This window comes from Episyrphus balteatus, chromosome 2 (assembly GCF_945859705.1).
Source record: "Episyrphus balteatus chromosome 2, idEpiBalt1.1, whole genome shotgun sequence".
NCBI classification, from domain to species: Eukaryota; Metazoa; Arthropoda; class Insecta; order Diptera; family Syrphidae; genus Episyrphus; species Episyrphus balteatus.
In genome coordinates, this window is record NC_079135.1 from 7,985,082 (window position 1) to 8,010,810 (window position 25,729).

General features: G+C 31.2%; 1 protein-coding gene across 1 annotated transcript; it reads right to left on the bottom strand.

The window, feature by feature from the left end:
* Positions 1-452: 452 nt before the first annotated feature.
* Positions 453-25,038, bottom strand: LOC129910771 (transmembrane channel-like protein). Its single transcript, XM_055988307.1, has 18 exons — positions 24,862-25,038; positions 24,622-24,689; positions 24,268-24,514; positions 24,020-24,164; positions 22,921-23,025; positions 17,066-17,254; positions 16,832-16,962; positions 16,588-16,698; positions 10,878-10,972; positions 10,687-10,783; positions 10,465-10,557; positions 10,202-10,357; positions 6,776-8,204; positions 3,072-3,176; positions 2,725-2,906; positions 2,442-2,618; positions 2,054-2,385; positions 453-1,990 (listed from the first exon to the last, which is right to left on the bottom strand). The coding sequence occupies exons 1-18, from the start codon at positions 24,900-24,902 to the stop codon at positions 453-455; spliced, it is 5,241 nt and encodes a 1,746-aa protein (XP_055844282.1). The 5' UTR covers positions 24,903-25,038.
* Positions 25,039-25,729: the final 691 nt, after the last annotated feature.

Sequence of the window (25,729 nt, forward strand, 5' to 3'; positions counted from 1 at the left end):
TTTGTGATATTTGATTTTTTTTTTATTTTCATTCATAAAAACTTTTTTTCGAATTTTGTTAACGTAGTCCACTGTATTCGAACAAAATTATGTTCCACTCAAAGGTTCTTGCATTGAATAAATAGATGGTTTGTGTATTTGGTTTAACACAACGTGGATGAAATCTAAGATTTTTGAGCCGCCATCTAACATTTCATTAATGAACAAATAATAACATTGCAATATGCTTTAAATATTCTATGTTTTTTTACAATTTGAATTTAAGTTTTGAATTAAATTTTGAACGGAATTTCCTTTCTCTTTTTTATGAACTTCTATTTTCAAGTTTGAATAAAAATTCAACATGACTAATTTATTGTGCAACTAGAGCATTAGATTTATTAGTTTTGCTTTAAAATATAAAATTTTTTTAACTAAACAAATTTTCTAAAAAACTAAAAAAAAAAAACATCCTAATCCAAGTCAAGATCTCCATTTGTAATAGCATCGCCATTTAGACCTTCATTTGGATTTGTTTCCTGACTATCAGCAACACAATCAACAATACATTCTTCACTTCCGGTTGTACTAATTGTTATCGTTGGAATATTATCTGACCAAACAGATGCTTGTGAATCTTGACGGGCCGGTGTTGGTCTCTCATTCTTCCATCGAAGTGAACCACTTCGAACTGGTGGTGGAGTTGGTCCAGGCTGGTCTTCTTCTTCCGAATCAACTATTGGTGCTTGAAGAGGTTTTTTGACAGCTGGCGGTGAAGTAGTCGAAGTTGTTGGTTGTTCGGGCTCAGGTTGAGTTATTGTATTCGGCTCGGGCTTTGAGCTTGCTATAAATGATGGCTCAATTTCAATTGTTGTTGAAGGCGTTGATGGTGGTGAATCACTTGGTGAGTTTAAATCAGCTTTTTTAACAGCTTCACGAACGAAGTTCATAAGATTTCCAATTTTCTTCCGACCTTGCTTGGAAAAACTGAAGAATGCTTCAGATTTTCCGTCTTCTTGAGGAGACGAGGTGAGTTTCTTCTTTTCTGGAGAGTCACTGGTGGGTTTCTTCTTCTCTTTCTCTGGTGAATCAGGAGTCTTCTTCTTTTCTTTTTCTTTCTCTTTATCCTTCTCTCTATCCTGAGGGGAGGTATTTGTTTTCTTTTTCTCCTTATCTAACGGTGACGGTGACCTACTGTGCTTCTTTTTCTCATTTTCCGGTGACTTAGGGAACTTCTTCTTTTCTTTTTCCGGTGAGTTTTTAGACTTACTCTTGTCTTTATCGGGAGAGCCCTTAGGTTTCTTCCTCTCTTTTTCTGGTGAAGATCCATCAGTTTTCTTCTTCTCCCTCTCCTTTTCTTTCTCTGGTGACCCAGGCTCCTTCTCATTCTCTGCATGTCTCTTTTCTTTGTTCTTCTTCCTTTCTATTGACTTATCATCAAACTTGAACGGTTCTGGTCTTGAATTTTGGGAATTCTTCTTCTTCGGATTCTTAGGGACTTCTGAAGATTTCTCATTGATAACTGCAAAATTACTACTAACAATCTTAGCAAGACTCGGTTTTGAGGGCATTTCCTCACTTTCAGGTGATTGCTTTTGCAACAAGCTCATACGTCTTTCCGAGACAACTCTGGAATTCGTATCCGGGTCATTATCGTTATCACAATCATTCCTCTTTTCGGCTTTCACAACTTTCTCAAGCTTCACAGGTTTATCAGGCTTATTTACTTTATCAACTTTAAATCTACTCTTTGGATGTTGAGGGTCTTTGGTTTTGGCTTGTTCACTCTTGGCAATTTGGACGATATCAACTAAAGATGGTTTTCGAGTTCTACGGATTTGTTGCAGCTTTGAAAGACCAAAAAGCTTCTCTTTGGATTCTTCGTCATGTGGAAGGGATTCGTGATATTCTGTGTCGGTATCGTCTTCATCTTTCCCCCTGACGTAGCTGTCATCGTCAGAAGTAGCAGAACCTTTGCGTAAAGCTTTTTTCATAATTCGGGCTATAAGTTCTGAAAAGTTAGGAACAAGAAGGTCAAAGACATTATGATTGATAGGGATTTCTTCAAACTTACCTTTTCTAGCTTGATTTTTGATTTCTTCATCAAAATCAGGGGCCTGTTGTCCCGGTCCAGTCGGTGTGACAGGTGATGAAGCTTCCAAAACCTTCCTCCATCGATTGGTTAAGGCTGTGGCAGCTTGTTCGTTAGTCTTCGTATCAGGTAGTTTGAACATCTTCTTTCGTTCTTCTTCCCGTTCTTTAAGCAGTTGATTACGAAGGTCTTGATTAGCTTCTCTTAAGGCACCCGTTAAAGAAACCAAGTAGTAGATGATGAGGGTCAACAAAAGGAGCAAAGGAATCACAGTACTTGGTGAGGTCAAATACTCTAGGGGCTTGTGAAGCTCTCTAGAAAAAAAAATATATTCAATAAGCGGAAAATCTAAAAACGGGTAACTACTTACGGAGGCAACCCTTTTATAATTGTTTTCGTAAAGAATTCAGAAATCCTGTCATAATCTGAAAAAGGTCCACAATGCCATGAAGGACGTAACCAGACTATCGCATAGCCAACCGGCAGAACACACAAAAACAACATTGTCAAAAGAAGTGACAGATAAAAGTTATTCGACTTGGAAGCCCTACAAAAAAAAAATAAGAACGACAAGAAAAAAATCACATATTTTTTTTGTGTGGAACATAACTTATAAAAATCCCCAACAATTTATATAAAGCCTTCTATCTTACTTAAAAACCACTTCATGCGGCACATTACAAGTTAGCACAATCCACGACCGCAAGTACATCAAAATCATAAGCTTCACAAAATTAATGATCACAAGTCCTGGCGAAAAGAAAATCCCCATCCATACCTGCCCCTGATTGTAGACTAAATTTAAGATACTTTCAGCAATTTTAAAGTCACCATACTAAACGGCAGCGTGACGAAAAAAAAGGAAAAATGAAAAAGTTAAAGGAGACAAGAAAAAAATAAAAAGGGGGAATTTGTATAGCTAAATGTTTCCTTAACATTTTTGTGTTTTAGAAGGAGGACGATAGAGATATGGATAAATCGACATCTATAATATACATACCTGAGGGAAAGTCTTCTCCATGTCCCAACACCAGTATTTATTTATGTAGCGCACGAAGAGTGCTCGCAGGAAGTCGATGCAAAGTGGTGCCACTATGGACATTATCTGCAAATTAAGTTGGCATTATGTAAATAAGGGAAGTTTACTGTGCGCTTTATAATGTGCAACCGGAAGTGAGTATAGTTAAACACCAGGACATTTGCACAATGGGCGATGTATAAGAGTGTAGTAGGTAGGTATAAGTATGTAGGAGTAAGGAGTTTTCAATTACACTCTCTGACTTCCGTTTATAGTGTAAGTGTGTGTGTGTTTGTGTTAAAGTGTGGTGTGTGGCTATATAGAGGATTTGGTTTTTGCTTAAGTGATGGATAGAAGTGGTATTTTAATGTAGTATATTAATAGTTACAAAAAGGATTTCTAATTGCATTCAACAGGATATAGAGGTTTTTGGTTGTTGTGTGTGCTATGCAATTAAGAAAAAAATCATTTAACTGTGACTTTTAAATCGTATTTTGAATCAATGTACAGAAAACTAAATTTGATTTTTTTTTTCACTAAATAGGTAAAGATATTGAAAATGATATTAAAAATGGCGCCCAACGTGGGGCTGAAACTACTTTGTTAAAGAACTTAATTCCTTTGATTTAACATAATTCAATTAATAAAATTACTTGAAAAAATATAAATTAGAAAAAATAGTCGATTTTAATAAAATGGCGCCCAACGTGACGGTAAAATGTAAAAAAGAAATCATAATATAAACAATTTTCACTAAATCATCATACATTTTTAAAAATTTAACCTACTGACTAACTATTAGTTTTCATATAAAATCAAAAGTTGGATGGAAAAACATTTTTAAAAATGGCGCCCAATGTAAAAGCCTTATGATAGAAACAAACCCATTTTTTACCAAAACATCTTGATATCACAAAATTGGTTGAAGGCGCAAAAACTATTAAAAGCATTGCTTATTCCCTAAAGTGGCAATATAATGTAAATTCTAATTTCGTCCACTTCAATCGATTGGATAAGCAAAATTTCTTAAAATGGCGCCCAACGTAGAAAAGAAAATTTTTTGAAAATCAACTCAATTTTCCACAAAATCTCAGTTGTTGAGAAATTCTTCAAACTAATTCATGTTTTCATCAATTTCTAAGGCTTGTAATTTTTGATTACAATTTTTCACGTTGGGCGCCAGTTAAAAATACTTTGGTTCTGATCTAGTATGTAATATTTGTAACCAAATATTACTAGATCAGAACCATAGTATTTTTAACTGGCGCCCAACGTGAAAAATTGTAATCGAAAATGTGTTAAAAATTATAAACACATTACCTATGAGAACTTAATAGCTATTAGAACAAAATACAGTTACAAATATCGAAAAAGAAACCATAAGTATGGCACCCAACGAAAAAAAAACTTAAATTGCCTTTGAACTTAATTCCTTAAAGTTACTCCGTAACATTAAATCACTTCTAATTTCCTTGCTGTTGAAAAATTGTTACAGGTACCAAAACTAATTACTTGTTTCTTTGGACTTGCATTTAATTTTTAAAAATGACGAGCAACATGAAAAAAGATATTAGAAGTAAAATCAGTTCTACGTCTTTATTCGGTGGTGTTATGATATTGATTTCCAGGCAATCAGTAAATAAATAAAGCTAACTACAGTCATTTAAACTACTCAATAATAAATAGTGTCAGAGTCAAATTTCTTTAAATGGCGCCCAACGCGAGGTGGATAATAAAACAGTAAAGAAAATGTTTATAAATTAAGTCAGTCCTTCACTAAAACATTACATTTCCTTTGAATCTTTAGTTATAAGAAATATTTTAAATTGTTTTCAATCGAATTCAGTAAAATGGCGCCCAACGTGAACGAAAAAGTTAAAAAGATACCTTATCGCGAAATAGATCTAATTCTAAACCACATCTTCATGATATCTAATCACTACTTATTTGAAGTCCTATATAATAAATAGGAACAAAAATTTAAATTTAAATTAAACAAGACCCTTAAAAATGGCGCCCAACTAAATTTTAAAGACAAAATGCAAAATTTTAAAACTCTTCGTATTTTGTTATCAAATATCGTCATGAATTATTCTATCGTTAGTTTAAATGGAAAAACAGAAATTGTAATAAACGATCATTTCCAAAAACGGCGCCCAACACAAAAGTGAAGAAAAAAGTTAGTTTATATAATCAATGGACTACTTCACCAAAACTCTTATAGCTTCCAATAAATGAAACATACAGCTTCAGTATAAAAAAGGAAAAGCAAATCATAATTTGAATTTTATTAAATGGCGCCCAATTTTACATCCAAAAAGCATGCAAAACGAGTAGTTGAAAAAATCAGCCTATAATATCCCCCAATCAAAGACGATTAGCAGTTCTACCAAGCAGCTACCAAATACATCTCTATCCTTTGAAATTACCAAAAATATTGAATTTTTGTTAAAGCTATAGCTTTGTAAAATTAAACTAGTTAAAGCATTCTTCCCCTCAAAATAGCTCTGGTTATTATAATTTTCATTTTGTACCTTTTTCCTCCTGTGGTAGCAATTCGATGAATTATGAATCCAGAATGAAAATTTCGATAAGTCCTTGAAAATCGTCTATAAGCCTGTTGAAACCTCATTGCGGTCCATGATATTGCTTTCTACAGAGAGAGAGAGAGAGAGAGCAGCAAACGAGGAAGAACTTTTCCAATTTTTCTCTACTTTTTTTCCATTTTATTTTTTATTTTTTTGTTAAAAATATAAAATCCAGTATATGCAGCAATCAGACTTTTTTGTTCAATAAAAAGCCATCGGAAAGTTCGTAATGTAAGGAACAAGGAAAATAACCCATCAACCCAAAGGACATACATCTGTAAGAATTTTTTTTTTTTCAGTTTCATTTTTGTTTGCGGGAGCAAAAGGAAAAGAAGGTATTTCTGAATTTTCCAAAACACAATTTCCATACCACATCGAAGAAGAAAACGGCATCAGGCACACTATATACCAGCATCGAATTACACCAGGGGATTTGCTGTGGTAGAAGTAATTCTGTTCTTCAGCTGGTTACCAACAAATAAAAAAAAAAAACGAAAAAACATGGAAAAAGTAATCATCTTGTTCTTAGTAGCAGAAAAATGTATAAAGAGGATGGAATGATGTGATGTGTGTAACAAGGAACGAAGACGATTAAGAGTGCAGAAAAACTGTGGATGGAGCTTTTAAAAAACACTCTCTGAACAACTTGTTAGAAAGATGTTAAAGGCGGAATGGAGTGAGAAGTGATGTAAAACAAAGGTTTTTTCTTGAAGGCATTATACTTTTCTTCAAATTTTTCCAAAAGGGCTTATATTGGTAACGTAAAAACGGGTTTCCTCAGAGAAAATAGCCAAAAGTACCATAATAACTATGAAAATAAAACACAAACGTAGTACTTTCCATTCTATCTGGAGTACCACAGGGCTGATATGTAGGACCTACACTTTTTCATAATTTTTCAAATTACTTTCTTTTGTATGTAAATTGTCTTTCCAAGGTTGATTGTTATTACAAAAGGTTGTTATAAGCAAGTGACTTGTTAAAAGCAACTTTATACGTCTCCTGAGACCCCTTTAACAGGAAGACAACTTAAAACCTCTTGTAATACATATACCACCTATAATGCATAAAAACATGTTTTAAAAAAAATCTACTCACCATGTCGAAGACGATAATTTTTGAGAGCTCCTGCCCCAATGATGTCTCCCAGCACATTGATGTCAAGTTGCGACGCATATTCTCCACAATGAGCGTTATGTTCTTCCGTCTTTCCTCATGATATTGCAACTGGATTAGGGGGGCTATTGTCGTTGTGGTACTAAGAGTTGTGGCATCGGTGGTAGATAAGTCGTCTACTTTGGGTGTCATTGGGGTGGTACAGTACTCTGGAGGTATTGTAACGCATACAGTTTGTGTACAAGTCTTAGTTTGCATTTGTTTATCGCTGATAGTGACGGCAATAGTTGAACTGGGGGTAGTTGTCCTTGTCGTTGGATAGGTTGTAGTATCCGGCTCCTTTTCGTCCGATGTTGATGATGTTGATGTTGATGATGGTTCATCGGGCTTCAAAGTGGATATGTATTCGAGAACTTTGTCACGTACCGGATCTATTACAGTTGAAGTCGATGATATGGTGGGCATAGTACCCATGAGCTCGGTAAGTGTTGACAAACTGGATACGTCAAGGGTATAGGTGTTTGTTGAAGCAAAATTCAAAGTACTAGATTCTGTTGTGTCAGTAGAATCTGTGTATTCCGTACCGTCAGTACTTGTCGAAGACGGAGAGAAGCTTTCTATTGAACGTCTAACCCTTTGACCATCATCATCATCCTTCCCCTTCTCATTCCCCTCCTGGTCTCTATCCTCAATATCCATGGATAGAAAATTATCAAAATAGTCGTGATAGTCAAAGTAGGTATCGTTAAATTGGGATCGATAGTCCTCGCTAGTTGTCGACAACGAGGACGATGTCGATGACAATAATGGCGGTGGAGAGGTACTTTCGAAAAACATCGACGTACTGCTACTACTCGTAAATGGATCAACTGAGGTATTACTGGGATTTGCTATCAAGTCGTTCAAGTTGGTTGTTGACGTTAGAAAGTCGACACTAGTGGTAACCGCATCATATGGTGTTGTAGTAGTTAATGGCAATGTGGTCTTCGATGGACTTGTCGTTGTCGTCCATGATGTCTCCGAGACGAGAGTTGTGCTAGTGCTTAAATTTAGCAACAACATCGATGTAGTTAATGTTCGTGTAGGTGATGGTAAAGGTATTGAGCAGTTCACTGGAACTATGAAACACATTGTTCTGTTGAACAAATTTCCCAAAGTTGTCGAGGTTGTTGTTGGGGAGAAACCTAATGGAGCAGGAGATGAGTTAAAATCACTCGAATTTGGTTTACTAGTGGTAAAGCTGCTGGTTAAAAGAGTTAGGTCGGCAATCATTTTTTCAATTTGTGTCATTTCCAAAGTAGCATTTTGATTGATTTCTTTTAATTGCTGGAGGGATTCATCTTTGCCAGTGATTTTGTAGATGAATGAGAACATTAGGGAGTATAAATTCAACAAATTGAGAATCATAATTCTGGAAATATAAGAAATTAATTTTAACTTTAATAAAAAAAGAAAACTGCTTCTAAAGCGTTTTTTTTTTTTTTTGAGATTAATATGATATTAAAAATACACAATATTGAAGAAAATCTTTTCAAAATTCTTTAACAGTTGGTATTTTATTAATTTGAGGTCTGAAAATATCAACTTTTTGGCACCTCTTAGGCACGTTTTGAAAATTATTATTCCTTAATACCAAAAGTGAAATGCATTTAAAAAAAAGGGGTCTCACTTTTTTTAAAGATGGGTTCAATTAATAAATACTGTCAACTTAATGGAATGAAAAAAACTTAGCCTTAAAAATTGATGTCACAATATGACATACAATAGGTTCAAACTTGTAAGTCATGAGTTTTCTGAGATTTCTGGAGTCGAGAATCATATTTTATTTTAAGGACCAAATTAACTAAAAAATTTTTGTTTGAAAAATCATTATTACTGGTACCTGCCATAGAACCGCTTTTTTCAAATCTGATTTTCTGCCAAAATCCTAATAAAACAACATAAGTCCATGAGCATAAACTTTTCAGGAGCAACAAAAAACTGTTTTTTACGTAAAATTCCACAACACTTCAAATTTAGAGTGTACCGAGTTATAATCTAGGCTTGCGTGTCAAGATGTTTGCCAAAAAAATTTAAAACTTGTAAAAAGTCATATATTTAACAGTCAAAAATTTGCCACCGCTTGAAATCTTTCCATATAATTTTGAACGCTTTACTTTCAGTTTTCGTATTTTGGGGGTTCAGACATGCCTTTTTATATTTTTTTTTTTTTTTCAGAAGATACATAAATGAGAAATTTAGAAAAATTTTTTGGAAAAAGTGGACTTATGTTGTTTCTGAAATAAACGATTCAATTGTATTTCAACGAAATTTTTTGTACAAAAGCATTTATATAATTTTTATATATGTAAATCAGAAATAAAATGTAGAAAAAAAACTAATATTTGGATTTTTAAAAAAATTTTGAAAATTGTTCTTAAAATATCAAATATTTTTGAAATTATGGTTTTAGATGTTGATTAGTGATTTCTACAAAATGGAATACCAATTTTATTTTAAAACTTTTTTAATAAAAAAATATTTAGGTATACAAAATTAGTTTAAAAAAAAACGGCTCTAACGATTTTGAAAATTTTCTTTCTAAAAATGCATCTTAAATACCTATCAAATAAAACTGAATACTTGTTTTGGAGGGCAATTTGATTTCAGATGTTGTTTTACTGTTTTGAAAAACGAATTTTATGTTATTTAATTTTCTTAAATATGTAGGTACATTCCCAAATTTCTATATAAAAATTCTTAAAAATTAAAGCAACTTGAACTCTAAGAGCAAGTCCGTGCGACCCAGTCGTGAATTTTATTAATCATTGGGTAAATACACTGGTCTACAAGATTTTTTAGCCAGAAACCAAAACATAATTAAAAATTAGTAAAATTTTCGAAAAACAAGTTTTCAGATTTAAAAAAAAAAATTTCAAATTTTGTTTTTGAAAAATAAATTTTAGAAAACGGGTCCATAAAATTTATTTTAATTTTGTTTTTGTATGTGTTTAAATTGTTTTTTTAGAATGGCATACTTTGGGTATGCCATTTTTGGAAATGGCAAAATTTCCAAAAATCGAAAAAATTTGGTTTTCTTTCAAATTTTTGGGATTTTTGGTAATTTTGCGTTTGACGTTGAAGATATGTACAAAGTCTAGCATATTTTTAATCATTATCCATTTCTTGCTAAAACTCAGAGTCATTGGTACAAAATTTATAAATTTAGCTGAATACGTTCATAATTACCTATGTTCTTGAATTCTGCTAACTTTTATTCGCCAAAGTAAAAATATTTGATACCTTTTCTTTCTTGCATATTATTTTTCAATTTTCCGAAATTAATAAGGTTGAATTTTAGCTTGATTTCATTATTCAGGCACAAAATATGTTAAATCAATTGAAACAATAAACAAAAATTAAAAATACCTTGCAAGTTGCAGTCGCAACTGTTGCCTTGGATGCCAATTTTCGAACAATCCCAATGCATCAAAAATCATTGGCAGAAAAAATGACAACAGTGTCATTATAACGTTAACCTCGTTTCTTCTATACCATGATGCGTTGGTTCCAACAGTTTCAGACCTAATAGTTTGAAAGAGATAGAGAGAGAAAGAAATATTACATTCAAGAGAGTCCTTTTTTCGTATTTTATTTAAATTAAAAATGAAAGAATAAAAATAATCAATAACCTGTCAACAGCCGACACAACAGTATAACCAGATGCAGCCAGAAGACCAATAACTAAAATATTTACAAGAATCCTTTGAAGTATGATACGCCAACTGAAAATGATAAGGATATACGGTCATCACAGGCAGACAGTAAGAAAGGAAAAGAGAAGATGAAATCGAAAGAAAAAAAATAAATATTATTATTTTCCCTTCACAATTGTTTGCTTATTGTATGCGTACTTCCGGTTGTCCTTTTTCTTCTCTGCCTCCTCAAGCAATGCTTCCTTAAAGCCAACAACAACAGATGCTATCCTATTATGAGCCGTTTCCGCATGACCTAAGTTCAAAAAAAAAAAAAAAAACAAAAAAAAAATACAAGAAATAATGGAAATTAAATTACCGTTATTGCGGGATGGAAATTGAAACTTTACCAATCATGAAATCCCAGCCGGTGAACAATTTCCATGAAAAAATACACTCATCGTCCTTTGATGAAAGCTTTGAATTCCTAGAATTTTCTGCCATCCTTGATGGTTAGCAAGCAGCAGCCAGACAAAAGGGATAGAGTAGATAATTATTGACTTTGGATTATTAACTTCAACGGAAGAAATATATTAATAACAGCATTTTATGAAATTCTCAAGTCAACACGAGAACATCGCATCTCCTCAGAGAGTTATGACCTAATTTCCTATCTCAGGGTACTGTCATAATACCTATTCTCATTGTTCGTAGTCAAGAGTGTCGAAGTTGAAGCAATTGAAGAAGTATTATGGTGGTGTTAGAAGGTGGCAGAAATGAGTATGAATTAATGAACAACATCAAGGACTTCCGCTATATTTCTCGGGTTAATTCTGTGACGAACGACACACTATAATTTATATTGTGTTGTCGAACAATTGCTATACTCAAAGGATATTGTTGGAAAGATGAACTGTTGCTATCCTCCATTGATGATGATGATGGTGATGGTGACATCAGTGTGTTGGTAACGAGTAATTCAAGTCACGTACCAAATTGGTTTTCTCCAAATTAATTGACAATGAATTTTATTGCAAGGATCTTCTTCTTCTTATATTATTGTTCTTCAACAATCTAATGGAATAATTATTTATAAAATTAGCTTTAAGAGAAATTCTAGCTAAGACCAGACTTAGACAGAGAGAGAATTAGATATTTTATGGGATTTTCATGTAATTGACAGGAAAATTCTATATAGGCATCAGGATATTGTTCAATGATTAAGTGTGTTTGTTTTTGCTTTGCTATGTGTGAGTATAATCTTGGAAATCTGATAATAAATGTGTGTTGTTTCCAAAAATTAACTTAGACACAAAAGTTTTTGGTGTGAATTGAACGTGAATTGAATATATTTCGGAGAAAAAATAAGAGAACAAAGTGATTGTTTAATTCAATTCCAGATACAAAAAATCTTAGTTAATTAATTATTTTGATTGTGATTCTCTCATTTAAAAATGCAATGAATGTTGTTTTGCTGATATTTTGTAGAATGCTTCATGACTTCACACAGAGAAAAATATGACCACCTAAAACCTAACAGATTGCCATATTGTTTTACTGCCCATACGTTTTATAAGGAAATCTTATTAAAAGCAATAAGGTTTTTTTATAGGTAAGGATTTTTTATTATTTCTATAGAGAAAATATTTTTAAAATTTGAGTGAAAAGTTCATTTTTTTTGCAAAAATATTGGTGGGCGACTAATAATTTGAAGTCTCCAGTTCGATTCCCGGCCTGGTTGTAGTTTTTTTTTTTTTCTTTTCTTTTCAAAACCCTACAAGTGCAGATTTTAAAACAATAAGGAAAACCCGATTGTTTTAATAAAGTTTCCTTCTTAAATGAAAACCATAGAGAAATCTTATTGTTTTTGTTCTATTTTACGTGGTCTATTTTTCTCTGTGCAGAAAGTGCGAAGTACCTACTTTTTATATACATATCTTGCAGTGGTGTATCCAGAAAAAAATTTGGGGGGGGGCTGCAAAGTTTTTCAAAAATTTTTGATAAGGTAAATGTACTACAAATTTGTCTCTTTTTTTATTCATCTTTGATCGAGAGAAAAGCGCTGTGCTGAGGTACTGAAAGTTGTATAGTAGCATTTTACTGCTCCCGACAACTTCGTACTACTGTCTCCTTTCACATTCAAAGTAGCTATTTTTCCAAGTTCTTGTATCCCAAGCATTTTACACAAACAGCAAGGTGTTCAGTAATCTGTAAAAAAAACACATTTTCGTTCGAACTTTTTCATGTGCTGAATTCAAAACTGTTTACAGATTTATTCCTATCACGTCTAGTTTTCGAGCTATACTCATCACTTTTTACGGTATAAATGCCCATATTTCCGCAATTCGACCGAAAGTGAACTGGCATCACTTTCAATTTCACGTGAAATTGATCTTCGATCGATTTCGAAATCTTCGAAAATGCTTCGATCTGTCACAACTGAAGGATCATCCATTTTTATTTTGTTTCTAAAGTTAAATTACTGCTACTTTGAACATGGATGCAATTTTATTGGCAACTTTATTGGAAAAAAGTAGAATTTAAAAGAAAGAATGAGAAGTCACATTTTGCGAGACATATGAAATATGTAAGTGAAATGCAGAACATGGGCGATATTATTGCAAATTTTCAAAGGAAAATGAATTAGATAAAGTGTAAAGCGAATGAGGTTGCAAACACAGAGGCATAATATTTCATGCCTCATGTGTTTTATGTATTTTGTATTAAATTAACAACAAATAAACATTACAAAACAATAAAAATATAAGTTTTGATAATATTTTGCCCAAAAATTGGAGATTCGTTGAAAAAGATACCAAGTTCAGGAGCAGAAACAAAGCGAATTGAATTCGATCAGAAAATCGAAATGAGCGAAAAAATGTAGAACACCTAATTTCACAATCGGCAACGCAATTGAATGCTCAAAAAGTGAAAGCAGAACGTAAAAGTCTCAAAAACTAATTTTCAATGAAATTCTTTTGATGTTTAATCCGAAATATATATTTTTTAATAATATGTTCCTTTTTTAATACAAATCAGAAGCACAAACTGGAATTTGCTTAAATAAACCATTAGTTATGTTGACCACTAAGATATTGAGATATAAAAAATGTGCATTTCCAATACCTTTGAGAAAAATATTATTTTTGAAAAAAAGTTATATACTCAAGACAATAAAATACGAAGTGATTGCATAAGAAGCTTTGCAAAATTTAACGGTGATGTAATTCGACGTCAAAACAACAAACAAATTATTTGAAGAATTCTGAATTGGACTAAAATCCCGAAAATCCCAAACCTCAACGTCAACTAAGGCACTTACTCAAACAAACACAAACAACCATTTTAGAATTTGGAGGGGGTTCGATCATTTGAGCTGCCTCTAAATCTCTACGATTTACGAAGAAGTTTCAGTTAATCATGTAGATTATGATGAAATCAGCAAAATAATAACATGATTTTGGAGGCTTGGGGGGGGGGGGGGGCTTGAGCCCCCTGAGCCCCCCCCCCCCCTCAATACGCCACTGATATCTTGTATTTATATTTCAATAGAATTTGAAAATATATTCTATTTTATGCTAATTTTACCACAATCTTAAACTGTTTGATTTAGAATTCAAACTATACACTAATTTAATTTCTTTGAGAATTCTCATTAGGCTTAAATTTGAAAAAAATCTAACAATTTTGCACGCATCTTTAGCATTAATCTTTCAATTTATTTCATACCAATAATTTGTAAATACACCGAGGGAAAAACGTAACATAAAATCTAATGTTGTCAACCATGGTTCTATATTAGAAAAAAACTCACATGAAACATCTTTAGTCCTTAAAGATATTGCATGACATTGCTAATTGTACGAGTGAAACATGCTATCACCGAAAAAGATCTGATATGTTTAACCGAATAAAATACTTGACTTAAGGTTGGAAAATACCAAAATGAACACTTTCTTCAGGCATTTCTCAGATAAGGAAGTTAATTTTTATAATGTTTTCAGTTTCAGGTCAAATCTGAAAAAAAATTTTTAAATTTTGAAAAATCAATTTGCAAAATTTTTGTCCTGGTAGCCCATTTTATTTAACCTTGCAAGAGTGTGATTTTGTATTTAACTATATGCAAGTCCGAATACATGTACAAAGTTTCAGCTTTCAGTTGTTTTTTTTATTTAAATTTTATTTCTTTACACAAAAAATTTGTGCCTTTTAATAGAAAACGAATTACGAGGTAACATTAATATGATTGTCTTTCCACAATAATAATATGCACGACTTGCTGGCTCCTATGGTAAAATTAGCTAAATCTTATAGGTACATATGTTAAATTTCATAAAAAGTTGTTCTATGATTATGAGAAGAAATTTAATATAAACTTGATAGTATTTATACTATATTTGTTTTACAAGAAATTTAAGAAAAACTAAATATTAAAATAACTTTTGAGAAGTTAGTTAAAAAAAATATATTTTTTTATAAATACAAAATTTTTGAAACTTAAAACAAACTGTATTAAAAAATATTAATCAACAAAATTAATCATTAAAAAAAAGTTTCAAATTAAAATATCATTGCTCCATTTACAAAAAATTAGTTTTCAACAAAAAAAAAAACTTAGAAATGAACGATTTTTTTCCGAAATTTTTTTTTGATTTTAACAATGTTAAAACATTTTGAATGATATTGCTTAAATCGTATAAGGTAATCGTGATACCTTAAATAACTGTTCAAAAAATATTTTTTTATAAAAAAGAAGAACTTTTTCAGAGAGAATAAATTTTTTTTTTTTTCAAAATCCTACTTTTGAAATAGAAAAAAAGTTTTGGAACGTAATAACCGGCTTAAATAGCTTTGTTTTACTGACTCGTAAACTATATAAACCGATTTCTATTAAAGTTTTTGGACAGAAACGTTTTCGTAACATTAATGTCAAAACAATGAAAAATTAACTTTAACATCATTTTTTTTAACATTAAAAAAAAAAAAATTGAAAAATCTACTTAAAACGGATCAATGACTTTTTTGGAAACTTTGTTTGTTAACATCGATAAATATTTCCTTTTTATTGGCGCACCAATTTTTTATGTTATTTAATAAATTTCTTACAAAATTTAATTTTTTTGTCCCCATGTATTAATACAATCTTAAATAAAATTCACCACGTTCAAACTAGCACTTTGACATATAAAGTTTTTTTTTTTAAATTGTCACATTCTCGTTCCACAAGGTCCAATTTTGGTCTGGTCAGGTTAGTTTTATTAACGACTTTAACGTCTATAGGCCACCATATCTATTGGATGCAACGTTATATAGCCAATAACAAGTTAGCAAGTAAGACGCTTTCAACGATACCTCATTTGTCGAATTGTGATAAGTAGTTTTGGAGCTATGATGTCACATATGAACCCTCTTTTTAGTTTTTCCGTAGTCATAATTTATCATTTTTTTTTTCTTTTTTTTTTTTTTTGTAAGAACTGAGTGAACATCTCAGTATACCTACATACTTTTAAATATAATAGACTTACGAAGAAAAAAATAAGTATTTTTACTCCATTTCCCAAGCGTTTTCACATTAAGTTTATGCTTTGGCTGAAACTTGGTTCATTTAAAGTTTCTTGGAAAATTTTTTTTTTTGTTTTAATCAAGATTTCTTGGTTTGCAAATTATATCGTCATAATTAAAATTTAAGAGAAATAGAAGGTGATTTGGTTGAACAAATAAATATTATATTATTTTATTATTTCGATTCAAAGAAATCTGTAAAGTCATTCAAGAATAATTACTGAACTTTATCAATAAATAAATTTTTCAGAATTCGATTCTTAACATCTCAATCGCAATCTAAGTCCATAATTATTACTTAAAGATTTGCACTTTTCAATTAACCAATAAAATTAACGACAAATAATTCCTTAACTTAAAGACTTTTAAATTAAAATAAATTCAAATATAGCTAACTTGAAACTTTAAATCCTGTTTGACCTTTTTTTATCCTTTATTTTAATCCCACGACATCCTTGACTATAAAACTTGACATTTCCCTTTGGAATTTATACTAAATGAATTTATTTTACAGACAAAAAAAAAAAAAAAAAAAACAAAAAATAAAATTTAACTCACTTCCGTAAAGTTGCAACAAAACTATAAACATAAACAGCAACAGCTGTTAAAAAATACGCCAATGGTAGATTGTATCCTTTTCGAGTTGCTCCTGAACTGCTTGAATAGTATCTGCAAAAGCAAAAACAACAAAAACAATAATTATAATAAAATTTTATTTCAAAATGAAAGCAAAAAAAGGTCAACGAGGAAATTATCACATCCATCGCATCCATCGATTTGCCATTCTCTCTCACACTCTTACCCATAAAATAACGGCGAATATTTCAGATATCCTTCGAATTCCCATATTGTAAATAGATTTCCAGCGACTTTCAATTCTCGTTCTGACATTTTTTTCCTTGGATCTTCTTCATCAGGGTTTGTTGATAAAACCTGTGGAAGGTTGTGAAGAAGGAATATTTTTTGTTTTTTTTTTGTTTTTTGAGTTTAGTTCACGTCGCCAGTCGTTTTCATCGAAAAAGTTTCAAAGACTTACTTCAGGTGCAATTACGAACGCTACCAACGGTATAGTCATCATTATATTAACCCATAAAAGCCATCGCAGAAATGTGAAATAGGAGGCGACACCCGATCCAAAGTGTGATTCGATTTCTTTAATGCGAAGTTCCCATGGAATCAGGACCGTAAGGAAGCTGCTCGTTTCACGTTTCCAATGGCGCCAACGCTATTAAAAAGGAGCAACAAAAAAAAAAAAATGAGTTGACGGGTGTGAAATCAGGTTTGGCTCGGTGGAATGCGATATTGACATTGGTAATGACATTTTGATAATTTGAATATTAGAAACTGTGATTGAGTGAGACTTTTTTGCCGACGACGGTAAAAGGAGTACTTCTTAATATCGATTTGAAAAGAGTCCCCAGATGGCCTACCATTTTCGCAGGAATCATAATATAGCGTCAAATTGAAGGGCCTCATTTTGTTTTTTGCACGTCTCACCTCGTTGCTATATCGAAGTAGGTATCGTTTGTCAGTATAATTTTCTTGCTCAGTGAATTTCTGGTGAAAAGGATTTTCATGCGATATTCGATTTGAGTTTTACATTGTATTCGAGAGTCGAGTTTTTTGAATATAAACAAGTTAGGTATAGGCACCTACCTGGTTTACCTATGGAAACGAAACAGTTAACAGAAGCATCATGCATGGAATGCTTAATGCTTTTGAAATACTAACGGTTTTCATTCTTATTTGCTGTTGTTGTTTTTTTTATAATATATTTCAGCAAATAAAAGGATTTTTTTGATGGTGTAATATATTCCAGGAAAATACCTTACACGTGAGTTCTTTCGTTGTATTCTCTCTGGAGGAAGTTAAAGGAAAAATGCAAATTCAGGATGAAAATAAAAAGTTAAAGCTAATATAATTAAAGAAAAGAAGGAAGAGAAAAAAAGGTAAGAAGAACAGAGGATATATCTGATACCTATTCGGTTGCCATTTGAATAAATTTAATGTTAACGTGTTAAATATAAATGTATCTTGTATTTTCTGTCTTTCTGTCAATTCGAATTTTTAATTTATATCAAGAAATAATTTAGTGAGCAGGAGGTAAACTGAAAAAGCGTTAACAACGGTTGGAGATATTTAATTTCAAGTTGCAAGATAAGAAGAATCTAAAATACACCAAAAGAAACTCATTTGAGTAATCTATTTTATTGTCAGGAATGTTTTCAATATAATGTTCTTTATGTAAGTTTCAACCGTTTGGCTTGAAACTTTGAAGATTATATAAAATGAATTCAAATAATTCGGATTGAGACACAATTTGATGTAGTAAAGGAACTAAATATTTAATAACAATTAAATAAAACAAATTAACACATTTAAACATTATTAAATTACCTTAATCAACAATTATTATGTCGGCTTCTGTGTCGGATCTGTGACCCAACTTATTAAATAATTAAACAGCAATTGAAATATAATTTAAAATAACAAAATATCAATATTTGAAAAATAAGTAAATAAGTGTTGTAGCAAAGTATTGAAAAGGCAAAGTAATCATAATGGTGATTAAGTTTGCCTGATAGATGGCAACAAACTTACATTTACATATATTATAATATATTCTACATTGGTACATACCACCGTCGGGTTGGGGTCAAAATTCTGCCGGGGTCAAAATTCTTTTGTCAAAATTCTGCTTTCAAAATTCTGCTTTACAAAATACTGCTTTCAAAATTCTGCTTTTCAAAATTCTGTTTTTCAAAATTCTGCTTTTCATAATTCTGCTTTTCAAAATTCTGCAAAAAATTAAAAAAGGGTTTAGAAAATGTTAAAAAGCGCGCGCTTTTAAACATTTTCCAAACCCTTTTTTAATTTTTTGCAGAATTCTGTAAAATCATCTTTTTGAAAAATTATCTGCTTATTTGATTACTTACCTATACATAATTTGTCATTTTTTTATGCGAATAAATTTTTGTTTTATAAATGAATAAATTTGAAAATATTAAGAAAAGGTTTTTAATATTAAACATTTCCGAAAATAACTAAAAATTTATTAATTTATCAAATAAAGATGAATATTCAAAAATTTGAATAAGAAAAGGAATATACAACATCGGTTCCAATTAGTATGAATATTTTATTTGAAAGAAAGTCAGTATATGCATTTCAAAAAATATTTGCGACACTTAAATAAAAAAAATTAGGAATACCAATGTTGAATTACATTAATGAAGTGTATTTTTCTTTAGCCAGCGCATATGCTATAAAAAAAAAAACAAAATTAGCAGAATTTTTTTGTTCAAATATAATGCTGGCAGAATTTTGAAAAGCAGAATTTTAAAAAGCAGAATTTTGAAAAACAGAATAGAAAAAAAGCAGAATTTTGAAAAACAGAATTTTCGATGAAAAAGCAGAATTTTGAAAAGCAGAATTTTGAAGCCAGAATTTTGACCCGATCCCACCACCGTCACGTGCAGACGAATATCCCCTAATTGTATGACTATGAAATACAAATCCTGGTTTTTGGTCAGGATCCCGAAAACCAAAGTCACGAAAACTCTTACTACCGAAAACCTAGAATACCAAAAACCTTGAATCCCGAAAACTCAAAATCCAGGTAAAATCTCGTAAGCTCAAATCTTGAAATTTCGGAAAATTATCCCTAATGGAAAAAATTAAGGGATACAAATCAATTCCCAGTTTTCTGAGGTTTATCAAGTGAATTTAATGGTATCTCTCCTAAAAATGGTAGTACTCTAATTAAAAAAAAAAATTGAATTTTAATGCTAGAATTTTCTAGTTTTGAGAAATTGTAGTGAAAACATTTTTTAAGCATCGTGATCCGTTCAATTTTAATGAAAAATAATAATTTTTCGAAAATATTTCTCTAAGTGAGTTGGTAATATTGACAAGATCAGTGATTGTAGTCTTGAGACCAGTAATGTTTAGTGTGCGTTTTATAGTTTAATATGCCAAAATAAAAACTACAAATCTTCGATTCAATCCATCGAACCTTTTTTTTTTTAGTTTCAGTCATCAATTTTTGCAAACAAAAATTGAAGGATCACAATTTTAACTCCTTATCTTTGTCAAAATTCCACATTCGAATTTATGGGAATTTATGGAAAAAAAAAATATATAAAAAAAAATTTTGGAATTTCATGTTTTAACGACTTCTCTTTAATTTTGTCCACTAGTTTACTATTCGCACAAAATTTTCATTTTCAGAGTTTTGTGTTTTTGATTGTTTTTGAGATTTTGAGGTTTCTGGGTTCAAAATTACGTGACTATGACCATCTTCTCGGTTCACTGGCGATACAATTTTTGGCTCTAAAGACCATTTTATCTCATAAAATAAAATTTTTGCTCAAAATCATCCTTTAAATCATAAATTTTGAGTTTTAAAAATAAATTCCTTTTATTTATGGAAAAAAAATGGATTTAGAAACGTTCAAAAATGGTTATCGCCAGCGATAAGGTTACAGAATAGTTAAATCGTTTATTTCAGAAACAGCATAAGTCCATGAGCACTAACTTTTCAGGAGCAACAAAAAACTGTTTTTTATGTTAAAACTCCACAACACTTCAAATTTAGAGTATGCCGAGTTATAATCTAGCTAAAGACGCATTTAAAAACCTTAAAAATATAATATAAAAAATATAATTTTTTTCAAGTCTTAGCGGGTTTTTAAGACTTTAAAGTCGCTGGACTTATGTCGTTTTTGCTCAAAACGAATTTTTGTTGATAAAACTTTTGTTTTCATCTAGCTATAGCTTCTGAACCCTGCTTATGATTTTAATGAATAAAATAGCAGTAGACAGAGTAAATATTTACCTTTTCATTGAAATATAATTTTAAAGCTTGAGTGTCATGATGGCTGCCAAAATAATTTAAAACTGGTAAAATGTCATATATTCAACATTTAAAAAAGTTGCCACCGCGAGAAATCTGGCTATAACTTTTGAACCCTGAGTTCAACTTTAATGAATTAAATAAATGTAGATAGAGTAATTTCTTACCTTTTTATAGATGTATATAACAAAAGGGTGTGCGTGTAAAGATTGCTGCAAAAAAAAAATATAAAACTGCTAAAATGTCATGTATTTACTAGTCAAAAATGTTGTCACCAGGTGAAATCTTTCCATATATTTTGAACCCTTTCCTATTAATTTTCGTATTTTGGGGGGTCTGACATACTTAATTTTTTTCCAGAAGATGAATAACTATATATAAATGAGAAAATTCAAACAAAAACAAATTTGGGAAAAATGGACTTATGCTGTTTCTGAAATAAACGATTCGTTTTAGTTCAGTTTTTTTATTTACCATCATACCGAAGTTTTGGCCGAAATATGTAATATAATTTGTTTGAAAATCTGTTAATTTTACGTATTTGGCAGATGTCCAAAGTTTCAGTACGACCGATTTTTTAAGTCATTTCTGACATTTTTAACCGAAACTGGGTTAAAACGGCAATTCAAAAAAAAAAAAAAAAACAAATAAAAATATTGCATTGAGTTTTTGTCGAGACAAAGCGATTTCCGTAATCTTTTTTTTTAAATCAGTATATTTTACGGATTTTGCAGAAAACCAAATTTTGCAGAAAACCAAATTTTTGACTTGTTTAGCTGAATCTCCTGTTATGGGTAGTCAAAATATAGCTTTTCAAGATTTTATAGAGACAAAGAAATCAGCTTTCTCCTTTTGAGTTTTACCGAGCTAGCAAAAGTATAAAGTTTTAACTAGGGTCTTATGAAGTAGATATATAAATCTGCATTATTTTAATTATATTACTTCATAAGGCATCACTTCATTTCAGCCGAAAACTCCACCCTGATGCAGATTTTATCCGACACCACATGGTATGCAAAAATTCCATGGAATGGGACGGTTTATATATAAGCCACGTCATTACGATTCACTGACCATCATCAATTTCTCTTCATTATTTGTTGATAGCTCATTCCCTCGATATAAAAACATACATAATTAGCACGAAAATTAAAATCGAATTGTAAAAATTTCTCTTAATGAAAAAAATGTCAACGAAGAAAAACAAGAAAATCGTGATTAATTGCATATTGAAAGAGACTATCCAACATCTGCTGACATTTCCAGTAATGAGCTTTTTTTCCTTCCTTCCTGCCTGAACTGGACATGATAATTTATTCCTTCCTACGAACTCTGTAAAAATATTTAAATTGCTTCATATTCAAAGAAAACATTTTTCATCAATTTAAGATATCGTTATTTGGTTTTTCTTGCTTATGCAATATTTATCTTATGCAACCAAACACACTTTTCTTCCCTTTAAATACTATGTGTCTGCCAGTGAATACTTATAGTTCAGTGCCAAGTCAAGGAACTTTATGTTTATACCACCCACAAAATCCCAACAACAACAATATAACAAACAGAATGCGCCTTCTTTTGAGTGCGACATGAATTTTAAACGAGAGACATTCTACAATCTCTACACGACTAAAAGGATTTTCGATGCAATTTCCGCATGAGCTTCTTAACATGCATACACTACCCATCCAGCCATCAGCCAGCCAGCCAACCATGCAACTGCCAGGAGCAGCGGCATAAACTAGAAGCGAGCAGAGATCAGACAAACAAGATTTTAGTTCAGCAGGAAGCGGTAGTTAAGGAATAAAAAACCGAATCATTGCCACCCTCAACTTTTCGTGTATAGTATTTTTCCTCTTCTCTTGTAACAGGTCTATCACACCTACATATAACAACAACCTCTATCCTGTACAACACTAACAAAGTCTCACTCAATTCAGGACGAGAAAAAAAAGTACAAAAAAATGATACGGAAGAAGGAAGAAAAAAAAAATAACAACGTGAGGAAGTTTCCTGCCGAGAGGAAAATCACTTACCGCTGCCATTAAAATTTTAAACCTTGCCCACAAGTCCCTTAGACTCCTAGATAAGGCAAAACGTTCCTGCAGTGCTCCTTCGTGTCGTGCTACGTATGTTTTTGCCTGGTGTGTGTTTGAAAAGATAAAAAAAATAGTAAAAAAAAATAAGAACAAAGTCAAATGGATGGGTCCTTGAAGTCTCCCTCACACACAATCATATGCAATGTAAGGAACTTTTATTTGAACAAGGACCTTTTTTATTTTCAATTTTTTTATTTTACTAATTTTTTGTAAAATATAAAAATTTAAACAAAAATTGTGCAATAATATAAAATCAAAAATTTAAATTAAATTTTAAATATTAAGTAAGACAAACTTTACAGGAAGTCAAGCAAATTTGAAAAGAAGATGAACTTTTTTGGACTCAATAAGTTTTCTTTACACTTTTCCACAAAAAAATAACAGGGACTTTTTTTATTACCTATCAATTTTTTTATTTTACTAATTTTTTAATAAAATTTAAAAATTAAAAAAAAATTAAATTAAATTTTAAATATTTAGTGAGACAGAAAGTCAGGACACTTGAAAAAAAGGTCTCATTAAGTTTTCTTTCCAATTTTCAAAAAAAAAAAAAAAAACAAGAACTTTTGAACAAAGATTTTTTACTAAATTTTTTATTTTACTAATTTTTATAAAATTTAAACAAAAATTTAAATTAAATTTTAAATATTTAGTAAGATAGAATGTCAAGGACACTAGAAAAAAGGACTCAAAAAATTGTCATTCCAATTTTTGCACGAAAAAAAAAACAAAAACAAGGACTTTTGAACAAGGACTTTTTTTACTATGATTTTCTTATTTTACTTATTTTTTTATAAAATTTAAACGAAAATTTAAATTAAATATTAAGTAAGACAGAAAGTCAATGACACTTAAAAAAGAACTCAAAACTTTTCTTTCCACTTTTCCACAAAAAAAAAATTTTTCAAATTACTTAAAACATTGTGAGTCCATCAAAACCAAATTAAAATGTCAAAAACAGAGAAAAATCGTTGGGTCAGCAACCTCCAGGACCCAACCTCCTTTATCAAAAAAAAAGGACATTCACATCACATACCTGCCTAACAAGTTTCAACTTCTTTCGTATATTCCATGGTTGCAACTTAACGGACTGAATAACTTCCTTGTGCAGCCGGATATTCTCGTAGATTTGCTCCTGTGTGGAGTCCTGATTTGTTCCGTCATCTACAGAAATGGCAGTGCTTTAAGTATTCAAGCAGAAAACGAAAACGGTTCTATATATATTAAGCTGCACAAATAATTGACGGTATTTTTTTTTTTTTTTTTTGTATTTTTAGAGCTTACTCGCCTGAGCTGGTAGTGAATACACTAGAACGACGTCTATCGCCGCCGCCAGTGCCGCCCGTCTGACTAACGGTATCCAAAACGTGATCCATTGGACTAGAGGCTCTTCGGGATTTGCGGCTTCCACACTTACGATTGCCCCGCACACTGGCACGTCTTTGCATTATAGCCGACACTGATACGGAATATTCCTCCTCATCGTCCTCATTGTCGGATGGTTGATGGTGGTGGTGATGTTGTTCAGCTCCTGGGATGATATGATGATGGGTGTTGAAATGGAAAGAATGATAAGGATCTTTGTGAATAGAGTAGGTACATTGAATGGGTTTTAAAAGGTATGAGAATGTTTTATACCGAATGCATCCAAGGGAACGTTGCTGGTTAAATTCGCTGACAATTCATTGCTCTTATCCTCTTGTGATCTGAATGCGGAAAATTGAAGGTGAATTCAAGTGGAATTGTCAGATATTTTGTGAGAGGTGAGGAATCTTGTTGTATGTGTGTGATGATGTGTTCGAATGAATGTGATTAAGTGTTTTTCGAAAGTAGAGCGGGGAGAAGGTGGGAGATAGGGATTTGGATTTATTTACATACCTCTTTCCATTCTCTGGAATTGGCTCAAAGTGTCCTAGCATTGGTTTGGATTTCGAATTGGGGTCATTTAAATCACTTTGCAGAGCCCATGTTACTGACAATTGATGTGGTGATGCTGGTCCAGGTGGGGTTGTGTTATCCTGGGAAATTAAATTTTTGCATTAAATTGAACTTTGGATTTAAATTAAATTTATATCGTTGTTATGAAAAAAGCAACAACTTTATATTTTTCCTTAAATACATTGCATATAACAATATTTTATTTAAATAGAACTTTATTGAATGCAAAGGTATGCGATAAGTCAACTTGCTTTTGATAAATTTTTCATTTTAAGTAATATTTTGAAAAAAAAAAAAACATAGTATTTATTGCTTTTGTACCATAAGAAAATGCCATAATCCTTACAGAATTAATGAAATAAAAGATATTTTCCTTATATGTACCTAGAATAAAAATATAATGCACATATAAAACCAAAATTTAAAATATAAATATTAACTACCATCAAATTTTTTAAAATAAAGTTACGCATACGCCATAGTGACCTCACAAGTTTAAACTTTTATGGTGACAACAAGATTTACTACCTAATGGGATGTTTTAATTTTGTTTAGAAAAAATAGGTAATAAAAATTTATAAAAAAAAAAAATGCATGACTGGGTCGCTCGTACTGCTCTTATAGTTAAATAAGCAGGCAAGCAAGCTTTTCTAAAAAAAAAAACTAAGACAAATTATGTATAATCATACTTTTTTAGAGAATTTCATAAGAAATGAAAAGACCTTTCTAAACGATTTTGAGCATTAAACCATATTTTTTTTTGTACAACAGAGAATTTTAAAATCAATTGGTAACCGTTTTCAATAAA